The sequence below is a fragment of the Chrysemys picta genome, chromosome 16 (genome assembly GCF_011386835.1).
Source record: "Chrysemys picta bellii isolate R12L10 chromosome 16, ASM1138683v2, whole genome shotgun sequence".
Classification (NCBI taxonomy): Eukaryota; Metazoa; Chordata; order Testudines; family Emydidae; genus Chrysemys; species Chrysemys picta.
This window is the reverse complement of record NC_088806.1, coordinates 23,481,194-23,500,724: the sequence shown is the minus strand read 5'-3', so window position 1 is coordinate 23,500,724 and position 19,531 is coordinate 23,481,194. Positions and strand designations below refer to the sequence as shown.

Below are 19,531 nucleotides of genomic sequence, written 5' to 3'. Positions count from 1 at the left end.
GAGTATTCAGGTCTGATCATTTCATTCAGGTCTCATGGCCAGTTCCAAGTTGAGAGTTATGTACACGCTACCCTGCCTATAAAACGGGCATATATTGTAGAATGTGAAATTAATATGATTTTCATTTGATGCATGCCTGTTCTTGCCTGGCCTGGGGCAGATATGGACAGATGACATTTAGTGCTACCTGGTCTGAGCAACGTGAACTCAAAACTGCCGTGAAATCCATATGGTGTGAATAGCACAGCAGCATTTCTAAGCTAAGTGGAGGTAGCGAACTCCTGTTCCCAATACCTAGACATAGGCCAAGTATTTGTTGCAAAAAGATTTTTAAAAATAGCTTGTCGTCAGGTTAGTAGAATTGTAGCATTTTTGCAAACAACGTGAAGTGATCAGGGTGTGTAGAGGTGTCGAGAGGCAGCGTGGTGTAGTCGATAGAGCTAAGTGCTGGGAGCCAGCACACCCCTCCTCCTCTCGAGTTCTCTGGTACTGTCTGGCCTTAGTAATACTTTATATTTACAAACAGGCTCAACCCTGTACATCCTTAGTGTCATGAGACGCCCCAGCACAGTCAACAGGACTGGTCATTTGAGTAAGATCTACTTGCATGAAGGAGAGTTTGCGGATCAAGTCCACAGGAGCATTATGTTTCCCAATGTCCTGGAGGTAGATAATAAATATCATTGCCCCCTCTGGAGCCTGGAGAAGTAAAGTAATTTGCCCAAGGTCACAGAGCAAGTCTGGTTCAAAGAGAGGATTACAGTAGAGTCCAGGGCTCTAAATCCAAGCTCCTTCTGTAGTCCCCTAGACCAGACTGCCCCCTATGTCTCACTTCCACATCTATAAAATGGGGATAATCATACTTCAGGCATGTCTCAAGAGGATGAAAGTGCCACCTAAGCGATAGCAGTATTACTAGGGACACCATGTCGGAATGCAGAGCATATTTCTCTCCCTCCCCTTGCAATCTGACTGCTCTCACCTCTCACTGAAAAATGGCGAGCATGACTTTTCCGGCTGAACTGGCTTTTCCACGTGCTCAAATGTGACAAATGGCCCAGCCTCCCAAAACAGTGCGAAATGTCTCAATGACAGGGTGCAAAATCACAGGCAGAGGGGCAGAGAAACTCTTCACATCAGTTTCATGGAAAAATGTGCTCTCAGTTTTGCCCAGCTCTACTGAGCACTTCTATTACTGTAGTGTTCTCTCTCTCTCTCACGCTCTTTGTTTCACATGCTGCTTTCCAGATTCAAATCTTTTGGAGGGTCTGTCTGATGCCTTTTGCGAGTGACTGAAGTGAAATCAAGTTCCTAGCTCACCCTAGTAGTTCCTCAGGTGTTTATTTGGAAGGGGTCTCAGAACATGCTGGCATTTTTATCAGCTAGCCAGCAGGCCCGTGGGAAAATGAAGCTTGTAATAGAAATGATTGGTGATCATTAGCTCTAATGTTGCTAATGGGTGCTGCTGTTCTGCAGAAATGATTACAAAGTATGTGTATGTGTGAGAGCCTGAATTGCCTCCTGCTATAACCTCATACTTCCGGGTTTGTTCTTAACTCAGATAACTGGGAATAAACATGTTAGACTCTGCTCTGAAACCCATCAAAGTCTTTTGTATTTATTCCCACTTTCTGCTGAATAGTTATGCTGTACATACCAGATGGGTTCTAGTCTTTCTCTCTCTCTCTCTCTCTCTCTCTCTCTCATACTAAGATCTCTGCAATAACTAATACTTCTCTTTTATTTTGTCCTTACAGAAAAGCCAGAGTTGGTATAATGTAAGTACTCCAGTTTCTCTTGTCCCTTGGTACATGTGGGGGTGGTGGGGAAGGCGGGCTGGGTTAAAAGGGGCTTTGCAATGGCACTGGGGCATGTTGATCATTTCAGAAAAGGCGGGGTGGGGAATGGTTCAGAGCTGGCAAGAAGGGATTGGCTTCTTAAGGGAGGGATATCAGAGAGAAGAGACTCTAAGAATGGGAGCAGATAATGTGTCCTCTCAGTCACAGGCTTCCTGCTGTACGTACATAGTCAGGATCTCTCGATCCTGTCTCTCATTGGATCTCCTTGGAATGGAATAGAGTTTGGCTTTATATAGCACCAAACAAAGCTACAAATATATGAAAATGTTCACGCCTTTTGGAGTGGGTTGGAGGTTAGGGAGGGTAATCACCTGCCCACAGAGCTTGCAGGAACATAAACCGTCTTTCATTTCTGCCTTGAGCTGATATTTTTTTCCCTTTGAGATCATGAGTGGCAGCGTTTGCAGGCACAGTGCTGTCAGTTTTCAGATTTTCCACAAGCAAATAGCGTCAGCTTCCCTTGCACAGATGAACTCCGCCCTCCCCCAGGGTCTGATAGTAGATACCAGCTGTGCAGTGGCTATGCAGATGAGGTGTTAAATTAGCATCTTTCATTTAACACCTCATCGGAAAGACAGTGCCTTTCCAGCAATTACTACACATACGACTTTTCCTGCAATTGGACCTAGGTGGAAAGTGAGAGAATTTTTTGGGGACTATCGGGTGGGAAAAGTGCACCGTTTAAGAAAAGCCTGGCATGTTCCAGGGACTGATCATGGGGAATGGAGCCTTTCCCTTCTAGCTCACTATCCCAGGTCAGTAGCCGCTGAAAGTTGTGACTTTGGTGGCAGATGTTCAGCTGCCTTAGTTTGGTGAGTCTCCAGGAACAGGTGGCTGCCCCATCAGAAAGAAGTCCTCAGCAGTAGTCACTAACGTGAGGCTCTGTTGGAAGCTCAGCAGAGAGGCCAAGGACTGAATAAAACATGGAGATTGAACTCTCCTCAGACCCCAAGGTGGTCTCTGCAATCATGGGGAAAGTGCATGGCTGGGCTGCTCTGTTTACTATAACTTTGCTTAGGATAAAGAGACTTCAGAGCCAGATTTTCAAAGGCGCTCAGCTCCTCTTTAGACACCTAAGTGGAGTGCTCAGCAACCAGCTACTTCCATAACAGACAGCAGCAGCTATGGGGAGCGGAGCACTTTTAAAAATCTGGCCCTGGAACTCCAGAGTTGGGGCTGTGGCCCTTTTTACAGGCAGCACGCTTGCTAAAAGTACATGGTTTCAGGAGTGTTCATGGCAGTTTTTGGCAGGAGTGAATCACTGCGCAGGAGGTCTGGGTGATATGTCTTAGAGTCTTACTAACAGAAGTCAGTGTAACACTCAATATCTTACATCTCAGGCCATCAAACTGAGTTTGCTGTGTCCCTGGTATTAGCTAGGAAGACAGTGGCAGTGCAGAAGAACCGTTGCATCATCAGCTTTTCTGGGGAAGGGCAGTTTCTACTGGTTCTCCACAGTCCAGACTCTCAAAAGTTGTGGCTTTTTATTGACACTGACCTTGCGTTTTTCCTAGGGTATGGAGTATGGCCTAGATTTTTTAAAGTATTTAGGCAACTAACTCCTACTGAAATCAATGGGAGTTCGCACCTAAATACCTCTAAAAATCTGGACATATGTCCTCTATTCAGCAGTCAATACCTGTTCAGTAAAGCACTTAAAACACGTGCTTAACTTGGAGTCACATGGTTAAAGTTAAGCACATGCTTAAGTGGTTTGTTGAAGAAGGATGGATTTAACATGTCGCGTCTATGCTTTGTTGAATTGGACCCATCGGCTCCTTGATTAAGGGTTCCCCAGTCATCTGATGTAGACTACATGCTAACCTAGCAGTGATTAGTCCAGGCTTATTTGGCTTCATGCTTCACAAGGTTCAGGCTCTCCTGGCTAACAGTATTCCCAACTTCTGTATAGGCTCTTGGCAAGGCAGGAAAAGTTTAAAAACAAACAAACAAAAAACAAACCTGGGAGTAAAGCCAAATATGTCTAGAGGTGAGTGAGCATACCAGGATTTCTCGTTTCTCCTTTCCTCTCCCCTCCCAGGATCTCTCAAAAGTCTTTTTATCCTTTGGCCTAATTCTGTACCTATCTCTGCTGGGTGCTAGGAGAAGTCTGGGATCCCTCCAGCCAATCTGTGAGGCTCTGATACAGACCTCTAATGTCCATGATCACCTACTCTAGAGTAAGATGAATTTGGAGCCAATACACGTGGGAACCTGACTACTGGAGAAAGCAAAGCATTAGATCCCTCTTAACCTGGGAGCCTAGACCCCAGAGAGGTTGTAGCATGGAGATACCCTAGAAATTGATCCTATGTCTGTCTGATTCCACGATCTGTTGAGCTGTGTACACATCACAATCATGCAGCACTAGCATTTTTTTATGAGCGCTGAATCATGGAAATCACAGAGAGGAGATGTTTTATCATGTTGCACCAAAGTATCCTTCATCCACAGCTCCCACCCTCCAGTACGTACTGCCTGTCTCCTCTGGGAGTCTTGAGAGGCTGAGGCAGGACTTTGCTCTTCTCTCATTGCACAGCTAAAAAGACAACAAACTTTTCCAGGCACTTTCCTTCCTTCATTCACTCACTCACTTTGCACGTCTGCCTGACCACCACTTCCTGTTGTCACCATTTTTTATTTATTTTTAAATCCTCCATATCTCTAAAATCAAATCTCTTTGCTCACTAGTTCAGTTCTGAAATGAGTTTTGGTTTGAAACAGGAATTTTCCTCGTGAGAGGTGGGGTGTAGACAAAGAGACCTTGTTAGGAGGAGAAAGTGTTTAATAAGGATAGGCAGGGGTGAAGATGACAGCATGGGCAGAAAACGATAGACCTCTTCCTATTGAAGTCAGTGACCAAACTCTCTGACTCCAGTGGGAGCTAGTGTGGATCCAGTACGCACAGACAGGCAAGGAGAGGGACAGAAGCAAGGACAGGAGAACATCTGGCTTTGGAGGCAGATGGTGTTAGCAAGTGGTCAGAAGTGTGGAGAGAAACAAACTGGGTTGGAGGAAACGTGGATTGCAGACAGTAAGAAAAGGCGGAGAGGTGATCAGAAGTATTGAGAGCAGACTGACATGAACAGAAAGGTGGGGGTGTTCAGAAACACAGCGCAGACAGAAGGATCGTGAAGAAGTGGCATAAAGAAGCATGTAAAGAAGTCAGTAACCATAGCTGAAGGTGGCATTGTGTTTTATACAAGAGCTGCTTGTTTCTGTGACTGGTGGGAGCCATCCCATGCTGCATGATGCTTTGGTGTGATCTGCTTCTGTGGTTCTCTTGTGGTTTTGTGTCCGCTCTATCTTATCTTTCTGTTCTCTTGTTTTTCCTCCATGTATTTTCAGCATGAGAGACAGCACATCCGGAGAGTAAGCACTGGCTGCGTTCTGCGTGGTTTTTTTTCTTTTCTTTTTTTGTTCTAGTCCACAAAACCATTGTGACCAGATGAAAGCAGTAATGTGGAAACGGGGATGGGCCACCTGAGCTCCAGGAAGGGAATCAATGCTAGTGACAGCGTAACAGTTGTCAGTAATTTGCTACTGCTTTGCACTGTGTTGGGCCAGCCCCTCCCACACATCTTGCCAGGATCTCCGGCACTGGGGACAACCAGATGCTTTCCCTTCCCCTCACCTCCAGGGACAGATCCATAAATAAGAGTTCACCTCCAGGGAGCGTCTAGAGAACCCACCTTTGGTGTAGTCTTGCAGTTTAGTCAGCTCTAGGGCGTGTCTTTAAACCTGCACATATGAAACACAGGTACATCTGCACTGCACGCAGACTCACTCTCACCCTCACTTTGGAGTCAGCTCTTCCCTGAAGCGCTGTTGCCCGTCAGCTTTGTATTAATACACTGGCCTTGGCTGTGGAGGCACCAGCCCTATTCCTGCTGCTTTTAACTGGTTTTCTTGTTTCTGTCTGGCCTGCTATGTTATCTCACCTCCCCTTAACCCCACTTTGACCTGTCCCTGCTTCTCCAGTAGAGGTTGCTCCCTCCCATGTTCCATTTTCTCTTTTCTTCTTCCAAGACGATAGCAGCCTCTAGCTGTGAAAATTTGCTTTAGAACTCACCCTTCCTCTGCCTCATGGTGTGTTCTCTGGTGCCACCAATGCTTTCCAAGAGGTGCATGTGAGATTTGCATCAGGACCATATCAACTGGGGCAGGGGAAGAGTTTATAGTTTGTGAAGTTTAAGGTACAGAACCAATGGAAGAGTAGGCCCTTCTTCTCCAGTGGTAAGAGACCTTCCATCTGCCTTAGCCCTTCTCCTTCTATGCCCTGTAAATCAGTGGTGTAGGCTGACGGGCAGGTGCCCAGTCTGAGAGTTAAAATACAATACCAATTCAGGTCCCTTTCCTCTGGGCCAGCTAAGTACCTTAAGGAGATTTCCACAGAGAATTCTCAATAGCCAACAGAGGCCCTTCCAGCTTTCAGCAAGCAGGGCAGGGGAGAGGACGTGTCGTTCTCCTTTGGTGACCTTTCTTAGATATCTCATATGCCTCCTGCCTGGTACCCATGGAGAGAGTTCTCTCAGCTCTCATTTCCACAAGGCTGAGCCACCAGCAATCATCAATATAATGTCCAGTAGCCAGTATTGTGACACTTAGTCAGCTGCTCCGTCTGGAGACTACAGCTTCCAGCAACCCTGGTCATAAAGGGGCTAACAGATCTCCTGGACGAGTCTGAGCTCACGGGGCCAGTGCTCAGTTCCAAAGAGCTTCCCAGCTTTAGAAAACCGCATCGCACACCTGCCGTGAGAATGTGGGCTGCGGCTGAATCATATAGTCCCATTTCTGATCCAGAGTGAACACATGCAGCCCTGCACCTGTGCTCATATCTCCTAGGTTGAGGAGCATGGATTTATTGGCTGGCTGGTTGAGTTCAACAGTAGTGAAAAGGAAAAGCTGCCCAAGGCATTTCCAGAGCCATTGGTGAGGAGCAGCAGACTTGGGACCTGGCTTGTCAGGATTATTAGCCTGATTGATTAGAAGTCCATTACTAACCACCTGCAGACCTCTGCAGTCAACGTTTAGCCCTCAGGCTGCCCTCTGAGTGTCCCTCTTCTGGGCTTAAGTGCTCTGTGTCTGCTCATCAGTTTTGAGACTGAGAGGCGCGGGCATGCAGTGACTGAGATCAGCAGTGAGTCGCCACGTAGCTCTGTTTACTAAGAAAGTTGTCTGTCTGCATTAGCACAGGTCTCTTGTTGTGAGAGAAGGGGTCTGGTATGTCATCTCCTCCTGTCCAGTGACTCTAAGGTGATGGAGCTTTTCTCAGGCCTGCTTCACCCTAAAAATGGTTTGCCAGTATCGCTCTAGCTACAAACCCTTCTAGTGTAAATGCAGTTTAGACTGGCAAAAAAGTGTTTTTGCTAGAATGGCTTGTATCGGATTCCTGAGTGATAAGCTATACTGGCAAAAATACTCGCTGCCAGTGTAGAAATATTACTAATAAAATCCCCCCCCCCCCGCTATATCTGGCCTCAGTATTGTCACACAACCCTCCCTGGAGCATCTGGGCAATGGAGTGTCTCGCAACCAGCTTTGGGGAAAACAGAGCAGTAGCCCCCCAGATGGGCTGCTGGGGCCCTACTCCAAAAAAGGGCAGTCAAACTTTGGGGCTATGTTGGCAGCTTAGAAGGAACCTCACGTGCAGGCAAATGGATACAATTCTGTCCTTCACTTCCCCTCAGAACAAACCCATGCATCCCTGATATTTGGTTACGGGCATAGGCGCCGACTCCGTGGGTGCTCTGGGGCTGGAGCACCCACGGGGAAAAATTGGTGGGTGTGGAACACCCACTGGCAGCTCTCCGCCCCGCCCCCCTGCCCCAGCTCGCCTCTGCTCTGCCTCCACCTCCTCCCCTGAGCGGGCCACTGTGTCCTGCTTCTCCCACCTCCCTCCCAGAGCTTGCGCCACGAAACAGCAGGAGGGAGGGGGAGGAGGAGGAGGAATAGGGAAGAGGCGGGGCCAGGGCGGGGATTTGGGAGGGATCCAATAGGGCCGGGGCCGGGGGGGGCGCAAGCTCCCACCGGTGCCAACAAAAGTTGGCGCGTGTGGTTATGGGTCGAAATTGCTCACTTGTGTGAGTTTACCGGCAGTGGGACCCAATAGCTTATCAACTCAAACTGCTATTACGTACAGGGGAAGAGGACTGTGTTATGGGCATTGTGGTAGATGTACGAAATCGCTTCACTGCTGTTTTTAAAATAGGGTGTGTTTGGTAGAGCTGTTGTGCTGTGTGGAATGATTCTTCCAATCCCCTTCTCCTGGAGAATGCAGCTACCGGTAGCTGTGCATGGGGTGTCAAGAGACCATCCCTCCAGTGGAACAGCTATTTCTTAGCACTGGGAAGAAACCAGGCCCAGGGCAATATGGTCCAACCTCAAGGTTTCAGAAACCACGAGTCAGGCTCCCAAAATCATGAGATTGGCTAAGAGATCATGGGATTTGAACTATAATAAATGTTGGGGTCTTTTTCTTTGCCTCCTGGTTTTTGAGACATTAGGGATCATGTTGTCAAGCTTTTCCCCATAGCCTCAAGGGCTAGAATCTTACTTTATTTTAAAATGAGAGCTGGGATTGTCATGTAATAACATTGGATCTGTGAGAAAAATACCAAATATTGTGAGGTTGCAATAAAATGGTGAGAGTGGGCAACACTGGGAGAGGGTCTCTGAGGCTTAGTAAAGGAGCTGAGATTAGGGAAGTATGGAATAGTGTAAGGCCTAGTGCAAGGAAATCATGGAGGTGAAAGGGAAAGCCAACATCTACAAGAGTGAAAATGGGCATGAACAACAAATTTCAAATCCAGAGTCAAGCTTTTCCAGGATTTGGAGTGTTTGGATCTGGGGTTCTGGTCCAGCCCGTTCTAGAGAGAGGGCCCGAGCCATGAAATCAGGTTGCAGAACCAATCCAGTCTTCCCAAAAATTTGTGAGTTTTCATATCCACAATTTGGGCTTAGGCCCATCTCTGGCACAGAGCTAGCATGTGGGAAGCAGGAACTCTCTTAACCACTAGCAGGAATCCCCCCACCCAGTAAATGTTTTGAACATTCTATATGTGTATTCTGGAACCATTTCACTGCCATAACATCTTTCTTTCTTTCTTTCTTTCTTTCTTTCTTTCTTTCTTTCTTTCTTTCTTTCTTTCTTTCTTTCTTTCTTTCTTTCTTTCTGTCTTTCTTTCTTTCTGTCTTTCTTTCTTTCTGTCTTTCTTTCTGTCTTTCTTTCTTTCTTTCTTTCTTTCCCTGCGTGGGACGACAGGCCCTGTTCCCTGTCAGAGCATGGAGGATTCAGTTTATATTCTTCAGGTTCCACATCCAAGGTCAGAGCCAAGGAGGACTCTATGAGATTCCCCTTGGAGACATGTAGACAGCCCAGCCTTCCATTCTTATCTTCTGCTTGCTCCACTATAAATCACTCTGGTGGCCCTCCTCTCTTGACTGTTCCGAAATAGGGGCATGACCTCAGGGTTCTTTGCTGTCTGGTGCCAGAGTGTCGGGCTTCTCCAGCATTTCCAGCTGCTGTATGTAGCAAGTGCTGCTTCTGTAAATCATCTCCTGCAATCTCTGTGCAGATAGAGGCCAAACAGCCAGGAGGGGGTGTGGCACTGCCAAATAATCTTCCCCAGTCACTGGTGAGAAAGGATTAGCGAGAGTAAAGAGATGTCCTTTAAGAGTTAGAGCAAACAGAACTGGCTCCAGGGACCTGCAAGACCCAGATCCATCCATGGGGCTTTCTATCGACTAATCAGCTCCCTGGGCCAGCCTTACCCCCACTCTCATATCTCCCTGTAGAGTTCACCCCCGCAACTTGCTTTCTCTCTCTCCTGGTGTGTGTTTGCGTTGAATATTCTCCTTCTCTGTTTCTCTCCCTCAGTTCCTCCACCTCTTCTTTTCCTTATAGCTCACCCTAGACCCTCTATGCACATTGGCTTCATGATAAGGGCATCAGGGAGTTCCACCCTGGTTCCAAAAATCATTTACAAGAATTCACCCCTTTCTGCCTACATCATTGAAATGCCTCTAGAAACATTTAAACTTCCTGTAAAACATCTGCTGAAAGCCTATGACAGCACAGCAGCACAATTCAATCCATTTCTCTTTGAGAGCAAAGTCTGGTGCGCAGCTCTAACCACAGACTATAATGAGTGGGACGAAGCGCCACCAGAAACTCTGCATTGTTTGCAATTGTCCACACAAACACTGAGCGCACAGATAAAGGAACTTTCCCAACAATGGCGCCAGAGGAGAGCTAGGGCTGTTACCTCTGCTGTTCCACACACAGAATTGAACATTCAGCGTCTAGTATCATCTCACTCAAAGCAGCATGTCATCACAAAGCACCGGAAAACAAGAGATGGGATTGTCTTTTCTCTCGGTCTCTACAAAATCATCATCCAGACCCTGTTCAAATTACAAATACGTTCAAGATGGAAGACCAAACTCTGACCAAGGCAGTATTCTGCTTGCTGGGAAGGACTGATTGAAATACAGCATGCAGTCAAGTGCTATAATTTCATCTACAGTAGCTTTACTGTGGCATATGCCTCAGTCGTACAATATGCAATAATACATGCAAACTCATATCAGCTCCAGCTCCAGGGCCTGATTTGCCAATACCATGCACAAAGCATTTCCGTTTGCACCTAAGCAAAATAGGTGGAAACCCCCCACCCAAACAGAATGGTGGTTTTATACACTCCCATTGCACAGGGGTGAATGATGGCACAAGATGCAAGATCGTGGAGAATCAGAGCCATGGTGTACTCAAACTGAGACTAAAAAGTAGGAGAGGCATAAGGCCCATTGGAAAGATGAAAAAGAATGATAGTGAAAGCAGTTAAATGGAGGAGAGATTGAAACAGAGAGACTTTTTTTTTTTTACAGTAACCTGCTGTCCTGAATACCAAGAGGTACTATACAAGAGAGAGAGAGATTCAAGCTCTCAGAGTAAAAGATCCCCACCCCCAAAAAAACCTGAGGGAGATAAGCTGTGTATAACTGGGAGAAAGGAAAGGGATGGCCGAAACAGCTTCACCATCAGGTCAGCCTGAGCTAGTGACTCAGAATCAGACAATGACACAATATGGAGGGATGCGCTGCACAAAGCCCCAGTAATAGAGATGAGTAAGCAGTTTGTTTGGTAAACACAAGTTCTCTTTTGCTTGTGAATTGACTGCAGTCAGCTTGAGATTTTTTTCTCAAATGTTGCCATTGTTTTAAATGATTCACGGGGTAATTTCTGCAAATAATTCTTGGTCTCTAATTCACCAGCAGTTCGTGACAAGTTTTCAGTATTCAAACTTTGACCTGTATCGATTAGTTTTGATTGGGCGTTATGTCATTGTGATATGGTCTGTTCTCTGATTGGAGGATCTTAGCACAAAGGCAGGTCTACTCTACAACTGTTTGCTGGCACACCTATGTTACTTGGGTGTGAAGAAGTGTGATCTCTGACCAGTGTAGCTGTGCAGGCCAAAGCCCCTAACATAGACACAATTATACTAGCCAAACTATGCTTTTGCTGATCATTTGTTATGCTCGGGGGGAGTAGAAATAAGCTATACTGGCAAAAGCCCAGTTTTGCCCGTATAAACTGTGTCCACACGAGGATCGCTTTGCTGGTGTAATATACTGATATAGCCATGCCAGCAAAGCACTCCTTTTGTTAACCTGGCCTAGAAATCAGGCATTTCCTAATCTAGTGATTGGGAATTCAAAATTTACTTGCCACCAAAATCCCCCAATAATTACTTGAAAATTGCTCAGCATTCCTGCCATTCTCTTTAAAAATGGCTGTTTGCTCCTGGCAGGAGACTCCTTCGGTTAGAATATTTGGGGAAAGCCCAAAAGAGGCTGCGAACACTGGCAAATCAAAGACATTGGAACAACTTTTGCAGAATATGTGGCCAAGTTCCTTGCTGATATTAATGGGGGCAACAACGGTTTTGCCCTCTTATGCCAGCAGAGAATTTGGCCCACTTTTGTTAAAGGTGTCTATTTCAACCCCAAAATCTGTGCACATCCTTCGTGAAACACCTAGGACCAAGTCCATCCTTGGTGAAGCTCTGAGCAGAGGATTTGTCTCCACTCCCCCTCAATGTCTCTCACGTTCTCCTTCAGTTTTCTATGTAGTACAACCCAGACCATCCCTTGCCAAGCCTCCCTGTCCTCTCCCTCCCTCGTCCATTGTTTTGGATTTCCTGCCAGAGGATTTGTGTCTGTGTTTGAACAGCCAAAGCCAGGGAGGTTTCTCCATGTGAAATCCACCCCCTTCCCCAACATCTCGTCTGTCCTTGCCCCCACCATCACCCCTATGGTGTCATTCTGTCCCAGCTCCCTGTGTTTGTGGTAGAGTTAATGTTTACCATGACTACCTCCGCCCGGCTCTTGCTATCACTATGTGCTGCTCCTGCTTTGCAGAGGAGGTGGGTGGATGTGCAAAGAGAAGAGAAACATCGGTTGACGCTGTTCCAGGTGGTTTTGGAAGTAGTTTCTCAACCAGCTCCATTCATTACAGCGACCAAAGTCCTTACATTGCAGTTGTCTGCAGCACTAGACCCCCATGACAGAGCAAGGTGACTGCATTGTTTGCAGCTGTCACTGTTGAATATAGTAGTGTTGGTTTGTAGACGGGACCCTCCGTTGTTGTTGGCAGATGGGGTATATTGCTTCCCTCCTGGCTGTGCTGAGAGAGACACATCTGTGTCCAGTCTAGCTTCAGCAATTCCACTTTTGAGTGTCTGGGGTGAGAGAGATTACTAAACCAAACGCACCCTGCTTGCCTGCCTCCCCAGGAATCTCTCTTTTGCATCAGTGAGTCACAGTCCCTGTGCCTGGTATTAAGCCCTATTCTGGTTCCTCTGGCTTTGCCAGAGCTGAGGTTTTCTGGATGTACTTGTACCCAGTTCTTTGAGTCTTTTACTGGATACACTCGGGCCCAGCTCCCACAGAATCAGCATCATCAGTGACCCTGCATTCTGAACAGGAGCTGTGCCATATTACCGAAATCTTCTTGTGCATTTCCTCCTTTCAGCATTTCTGCACTTTAAGGAGGATAGGGGTAGTGAGGGGGGCAGTCACTGTGGATTGCAGAAGAAGGTTAAACCAATCTTCCCTGAAACCCTCAAAGAGTCCAGCTGCTGGAGCCTGAAGGCAATCCTCACCCTACCTTGCAAATGTGGACCTGGTTACTGAATAAAAGGAGGAGCTCCAGTTTTTCAAAGGCATCTTGGGGTAATAGCGCTCCAGACCAGTCCAGTCTCCCCTCATGTTCCTGATTTCATGATAGCTGTGCTCTCCTCCTCACTTCCCCTCCCCCTAAACACAAGCTCTGTCCAACAACTTTCCATTACAGGAAACATCTGTTGGAGGCAGGGCTGAGCCTGGGTTACTGCAGGGCATTGGCTGACAGAGTTACCCAGATCCAGTAACTTAAAGCATGTGCAAGTCATTTCAGTATCTCCCCACCCGCGCCGTCCATGAGAAAAATTAACAAAGACCAAAGCTGCCTTTCAGAGCAGAAAGGAGATGGGAGAGGAGAACCTGAGGCAGGCACTGGAGAAATAAGTTACTGCTTCTTTGATCAGCAGGCTGCATTGGTGAGCTGCATACCAGTGTCCTGAGCAGCCTCAGAAATTGATTTACTGCTAACCCTGTGGGGTCCTGGAGAGCTGGACTGTGTAAGTGACTGTCTGTAAGGCACTGCTGCCCCCTTGCAGCCCCGCTTGGACTCTTGCAGCTGAAGGCACTTTTGCAGTGCTCCTTTAAGGGAGACCCCGAGTGGTGACCAGTAAGAGAGAAGCCACAAGAGCGCAAATCGCGCTGACCAATAAGTTCCCCTTATGAGCCACTTTTTCAAAGTCTTTTGGAGAGCGATTCTTCTCTGGAGCTGCAGCGTCTGCTGGGGCGGAAGAGCTGAATGTGAGGAGGAGAGAAGCAGGCTGCTGCTGTTGCATCCTCATTGGCTTTGAATCGGAACCAGTGCAAGTAGCAGTGGGAGCCGGAGAAGGGGAGGGTGGCGGCGAGGTCGAAGGTATCGAGGGGGTGTCATGGATTGCTTGTTGGAGTGTGGCGTGCTCTGGGGCCCCATGCTGGGTCAAGAGAACGAGGCGTTGCTGTGGTACCTGCTGAACAGCTCACCCCAAGAATATGACAGTCCAGGATCAGAAGAAATTCCAGCCGTGAGTGTCTTCATTTATCAGTGTCACAGAAGTTCTGGTGCCACCTCTCTTTGTCACTTAGATCCCACTGCCAAACGGAAGACTCTGGAGACTCCAGTTTTTAAATACGGGAGCCTTCATGGAGAGTCCCAAGCCAAAATTGTGGATCGGAACGTCCCTGATTGCAGGGGAAGGTTCTGATCCAGATCCAAAGTTTACTGCTCAACTCAGTCTCTCTAATGGGCTGAATCAAAACCTCAGTTCTGATTGCATCCCTTCTCCTAGCTCACCCCACCGTGAGCTTGGGAGACATTTGAGTCCAGGCTGGAACTCCTCCGCTGGGCCCACCTCTAGCCCTGAGCCCGCATTTGGATGCTCAGACTGGCATATTGGTGAGTAAATTCCCAGTCCGCACACGTGTCAGTTTCTCTGTCCAATGCAAGCCTGGGACATTGTAATGAAGTGCCTATCTTTGGGTCCACAGACTGTCTCTGAAGGGGCTAGATGAAGTGAAGAACTATTAATGGCTTATTAATCAAACTCGAAGGGGGGTGCAGCTAAATTTTTAGTGAGACAGTTCTCAGGGGAATGAAAGGGACTGATTTTTGCATGATTTTTTTCTTCACTTCTTCCTGTGCTAAGACTTTTGTAATACACATGGCAAAGAATCTCCCTGGCTCCCTCTCGCTCCCCTTCCTCTAGCAGAAGGTGGCTTCTGAATTCCCTGTGCTCTGCCCTCATTCACCTGCCTTTCTGATGTATGGAAAGTGTTGCTCGTCTAGAACAGGGGTGGAAAGGGATTAGACAGATGGGGCTGTACTCCAGGAGAAGGAGAAGGGAGCATTCTGGATTAGAGGAGAGATGTGCTACATTGGCATTTCTACCTGCCTCCATTCATAGCTCTCAGCAGGCTCTACCGGCAGGGGAGGTTTAGCCGTTCTCAGAAGTCAGCATTGTCTGGTATGGGGGAGGCTGCATTTGGCCAAGATTACCGCTCCTGAGATGGATTCATACTAAAGTTTAGTAAACATGAGAGATGAGCCAGCTCCTGGTCTCGCTGCAGCCAATGGCAAAACCTCCATTGATTGTCTTCATTCGGGCCAGCGTACAGTCCCCGCTTGCAGCCCGCAGCCTCTCCTGTTTCCCATGAGAGTGCCGGCACCACGCCTGTCGGCAGTCATGGGTGTGCTGCGGTTCAGTCTTCAAAATAGCAGCTTCCGCTGGGATAGCTCCAGACTTCAGCATCCATGAGCTCCCACTGCCAGTGTTTCTACCTCATTCCCTGCAGGGGAAGCACCTGATGCTGGGGTTCCTATACCATTCCCTGCATTGCTACCTTCTGGAATAGTTGGTGGGGTCCACCACGTCCAGAGCTCCCCTAGCACCTGCTGCTAGGAAAGTCTGCAGTCCATGATTCCTTCCCTGCAGCTATCACTGCTGTGCTATTCCACACTGCCGCCGAGCAGACAGTGGCATAGCCTTTCTGCTTGCTGCTCCCACTTCTCTGACAAGTCAGGGTCTCTTCCTCCTTTATTCCTGCCTTCTGCACACTTACTAAACTAAGCCCGCAATCTTCCCCTCGATGTGTCACTGGGATAACATCTCCTGGTCTCCTGCTTTGTAAACTCATCAAATCTCCTCCCTGCACCACCATGCCCTGATGTCCTTGTCTTTCTCTCCCCACCACTCCCAGTCCCTCTTTCACGGTCACTCCGTTATTTGCAGGTGTTGAGTCCGACGTATAAACAACGTAACGAAGACTTCAGGAAACTCTTCAAACAGCTTCCCGACACCGAGCGCCTCATAGTCGGTAAGGCTGGCTGGGCTCCTCCCTGTCCTTCTGCACCGTGCCCTGCTGGGCTGCGGGCAGACGTTTCGGTAGGAAGCTCAGGGGCAGGTGCATGAGTCCATTATCTCTAGAAAGAGATCACCCTGAGGCCTTGTCTACACTTGCAGTGGCATGTAGTGTGTGATTAGCTCCACACCGCAGTGAAAGGCTCTGGCAGGGGTGAGGCCGAGTCCCCTGTACTCTACCCACCTAAGCAGTGCCTCACCCTCCGCACAGCTGTTCACACCCATACTAGTGAGATGTGCAGTGGCTGTACTCTGCACACAGCTCTAAGTGTAGAGTGAACAAGCCCGTTGCCTGCCTCCTGTATACGTAGGGCCCGATCATTAGCTGGTGCAAATGGCCCTTTTTCTGCTGGCGTCACTAGAGCAACACTGATTGGCTCCGGCTCAGGATCTGGCGCCTAATGTCTGCGACCCACTTGGTGAGTCAGGCGAGGGTTAGCTGAGAGCTGGTTTGCAGCTGTTAACTCGTGTTACTTACCACAACAATCCTTGTCCGATGGAGGGGAGAGTTATCTGAGGGAAGGGGAGAAGAAAGGGCTGAGTATAAGCAGGCAAGGAGTAGCGTGTGGAGGGGTGGGGGAAAGGAGGGTTAGAGCAAAGGCCGCAGCACAGGTGGGTAAAGTTTAAGCCCCTGAAGAGGCCCAGCTGTGCCAAGTTCCCATCCAGCTCCACGTACGTGTGTCAGCATGGAGGTCCAGAGTTGCCACCTGGGCCTTTTCCTTGTTTATTTTGGGTTACGCATTTTAGCAGGCACACTGCTCCACCTTCTCCACTGTAGCCCCTTCTTCACACCTGCTCTGCGTTCCCCCTTTACATGATGTTGCCCATTTCTCCCACCCCCAATTAAGCCACCGTGCTGCAGTGGTTTAACTGCTACTCATCGCACTGCATCCATTCACTTGTACTGTGTGTGAGTGATGATCTGAGAACCACCTGTTATTATCTGAAAGGTGCAAACCCTAAGGAGGGAGAAGAGCTGCTTGGGATGGTTCAGCCGGGCAGAGCTATGAATAATGACACTGAACAGTGGAAAGGAAAATACAGCCATTTTTCCTGGCTCAGCTCTGTGACTTGTTTTGGCATAGTTGTGGTTCTGTCTGGCCTGCCAGCCCAAGCAATATGCCAGTGGTCCTGCTCCCTGCTTATCTTCTGGTGTCTATCCACAGATTACTCATGTGCGCTTCAAAGAGACATTCTCCTGCAGGGCCGCCTCTACCTCTCCGAAAACTGGATCTGTTTCTACAGCAACATCTTCCGCTGGGAAACACTGGTAAAGACCCTCTTACTTCTCCATCAGGGTTGTGCTTTCCAGGGGTGTCAGCACTTTCTTGCCCATCTCAAAAGCATTCTGGGCATGCTGTGACTTCTTCGTTAACTCACCTCTTTATCCCCTTTCTCTCTCTCTCATCCCTTTTCCCTTGTGCCATGGCCCTGACCATAGCTGACAGTCCGTTTGAAGGATATCTGCTCCATGACCAAGGAAAAAACTGCACGGCTCATTCCTAACGCCATCCAAGTTTGCACTGACACTGAAAAGGTACGTCCCAGAACCCTCCACTCCTGGCCAATCTGCACAAGGTGAGTGCTAGCTAGTCTGGTGCTGGGGAGGTATAAATACCTAACATGGGATCAGCGCTGATGTTGGCATTGGGTAGATGCAGTGTTCACAAAGAACACCTCCAAGTGGAGCTTTGGGGACATGAGGGTAATGTAGGGACAGCATCCAGACCCTGAGATAAGGCTGGCTGATCTAAGGGCAGCGAATGGATTGTTGTGTGAGTAAAGGGTTATGCAAGGATGGCATTAGGGAAGGGGACTGGGAAATCATGGCTCCTGGGTTCTAATCACTGCCACTTGGCCAAATCACTTTCCCTCTCTGAGCCGCAGATTTCCCATCTCTAAAATGAGGATATTAATATTTACCTCCCAGGGGTGTTGAGGGACCTAATTGAAAGCAATTTGTGATCCTCAGCTAGAAATAAATAAATGTGAAGTGTTGAGGTGTGGTGTTGGGGAAGGAGGATATAGGGATGTAACACAAATCCCCATGTGGATTTCAAATATGAAACTGCATTCGTTTGGTGCCTCAGGGAGATGCGCAGAGAGTCAGCGTAGCCCAGCATGGGGTTGGGTTTAAAGCAGGGATACTGCATACAGCATGTGGAGCAGGTAGACGTTCTCACCCAAAGCACTTTTGATACAACCCCCTGCACATGAATTCTTGACTCATAGTGTAGATTACTGAGTTAATGGCTACTTATCATGTCCTCAAACATGCTCCCTTGGGTAAGTGACGCCCAGATCCCCCACTTTGCTCAGTTCTTTCAATAAGCTTGTCGATTCGCCATGTGTTCTGCTCATGAAGGCTGAGATCGGGTTCCTCTGTCTTTCGCTGGCACTCATTTTTTCTCTCTGTCTCTGCCCTTTCAGCACTTTTTCACTTCCTTCGGTGCCCGAGATAGGACGTACATGATGATGTTCAGACTCTGGCAGAATGCTCTCCTCGAAAAGGTACGGAGACTTTCCTGCGTGCATGTAGCAGTGCTCCCTGCTCCTTGGCTGGGGCAGTCTGCTAGCTGGATGTGTGCTGCCCCAGATCAGACCCATGCAGCAATCCACAATGCTTGTGGCTAATCCATATACATAAACTTGTAGGTACAGTAAATGCACATCTGTGCAAGTAAATCAGGTGCAAGCAAGTGCAATTACCCTTGTTCCTCACAGAATTACTTCTGTGCAGAGGCATATCGGCACACAGATTAAAGCTCCTCTGTTGAAAATGTGTCCCACCTCTTTTACCACTGCTGGAGTATGAATACATATGTGGTCCAGCAATAGTTTTCATAAGGCCCTCATTTAAAATGAACTGCCCCCTTCCCCGCCCCAAAAAATAGTCCCAGGGAGTAGCAGAAATCTCTGACCACATAGGCAAAGGGCTTAACAGGCACTTAGTGCAGGAGGGAGAGTCAAGGATGGGACAGAGACAGAGCATGAGTCTACGACATCCCAGCGCGTGGGGGAGCAATGGAGAAAGACGCAAGATGCATAGGGTAACACTGGAAGAGTATGTTTCCAAAACGTGCCAGTATATCCCACTTATTCTGCAGCAGCTGGAGTCCCGAATGTATCTGGTTTGACTTGCAGATTCCATCCTGTACCAGTACGTCCATCCTCGTTACAGGAGTGAGAGTCCAGGATGGAACAGATAGGGCTATCAGCACGTGGAGGGTGTGCTCAGCAATGCCACACACGTGGAGTGTGAGCTCACAACATACTAGAAATGTTAACTAAAGCAGGCCTTGATTTCAGGACAAGGCAGTGTTAATATGCAGCAGGATAAACTTCTCTCTGCGATACATTGGTGTATCACCAGTGTAACACTGTGAATGAAACAGCCTTATTTAAATTCATATAGAAAGTCTGTGTCCTTAGTTCGAGGCTTGAAACAAACAGGAACTGAGATTTGGAGCGGTGAAGACAGGAAATACTTTAAGCTCTCTTTCCCCGAATTCAGGCCCAAGGCTGGTAGGGGGGAGGGAGAAAGAAGAAAGAAATCCAGCCAGGTGCCCTTGATAAAGCATATGAATTTAATAGACTGCAGATGGGCAGAGGATGAAATGGAATTAGATTTTCCTATGGTAAATCTGTTTCCCA

At 47.9% G+C, this 19,531-nt stretch overlaps 1 protein-coding gene across 8 annotated transcripts in view; it reads left to right on the top strand.

The window, feature by feature from the left end:
- GRAMD1B (GRAM domain containing 1B) overlaps window positions 1–19,531 on the top strand; it is a 295,443-nt gene that overhangs the window by 241,605 nt on the left and 34,307 nt on the right. For 7 of the 8 annotated variants that reach the window (XM_042851911.2, XM_008164547.4, XM_065569230.1 and 4 more), the window contains 6 exons: window positions 1,758–1,778; window positions 5,208–5,231; window positions 15,749–15,833; window positions 17,044–17,147; window positions 17,319–17,414; window positions 18,308–18,388. In XM_042851911.2, the coding sequence (XP_042707845.2) occupies window positions 1,758–1,778; window positions 5,208–5,231; window positions 15,749–15,833; window positions 17,044–17,147; window positions 17,319–17,414; window positions 18,308–18,388 (411 nt within the window). The remainder of the gene's footprint in view (window positions 1–1,757; window positions 1,779–5,207; window positions 5,232–15,748; window positions 15,834–17,043; window positions 17,148–17,318; window positions 17,415–18,307; window positions 18,389–19,531) is intronic. The other variant, XR_010593117.1, reaches the window with a different exon arrangement.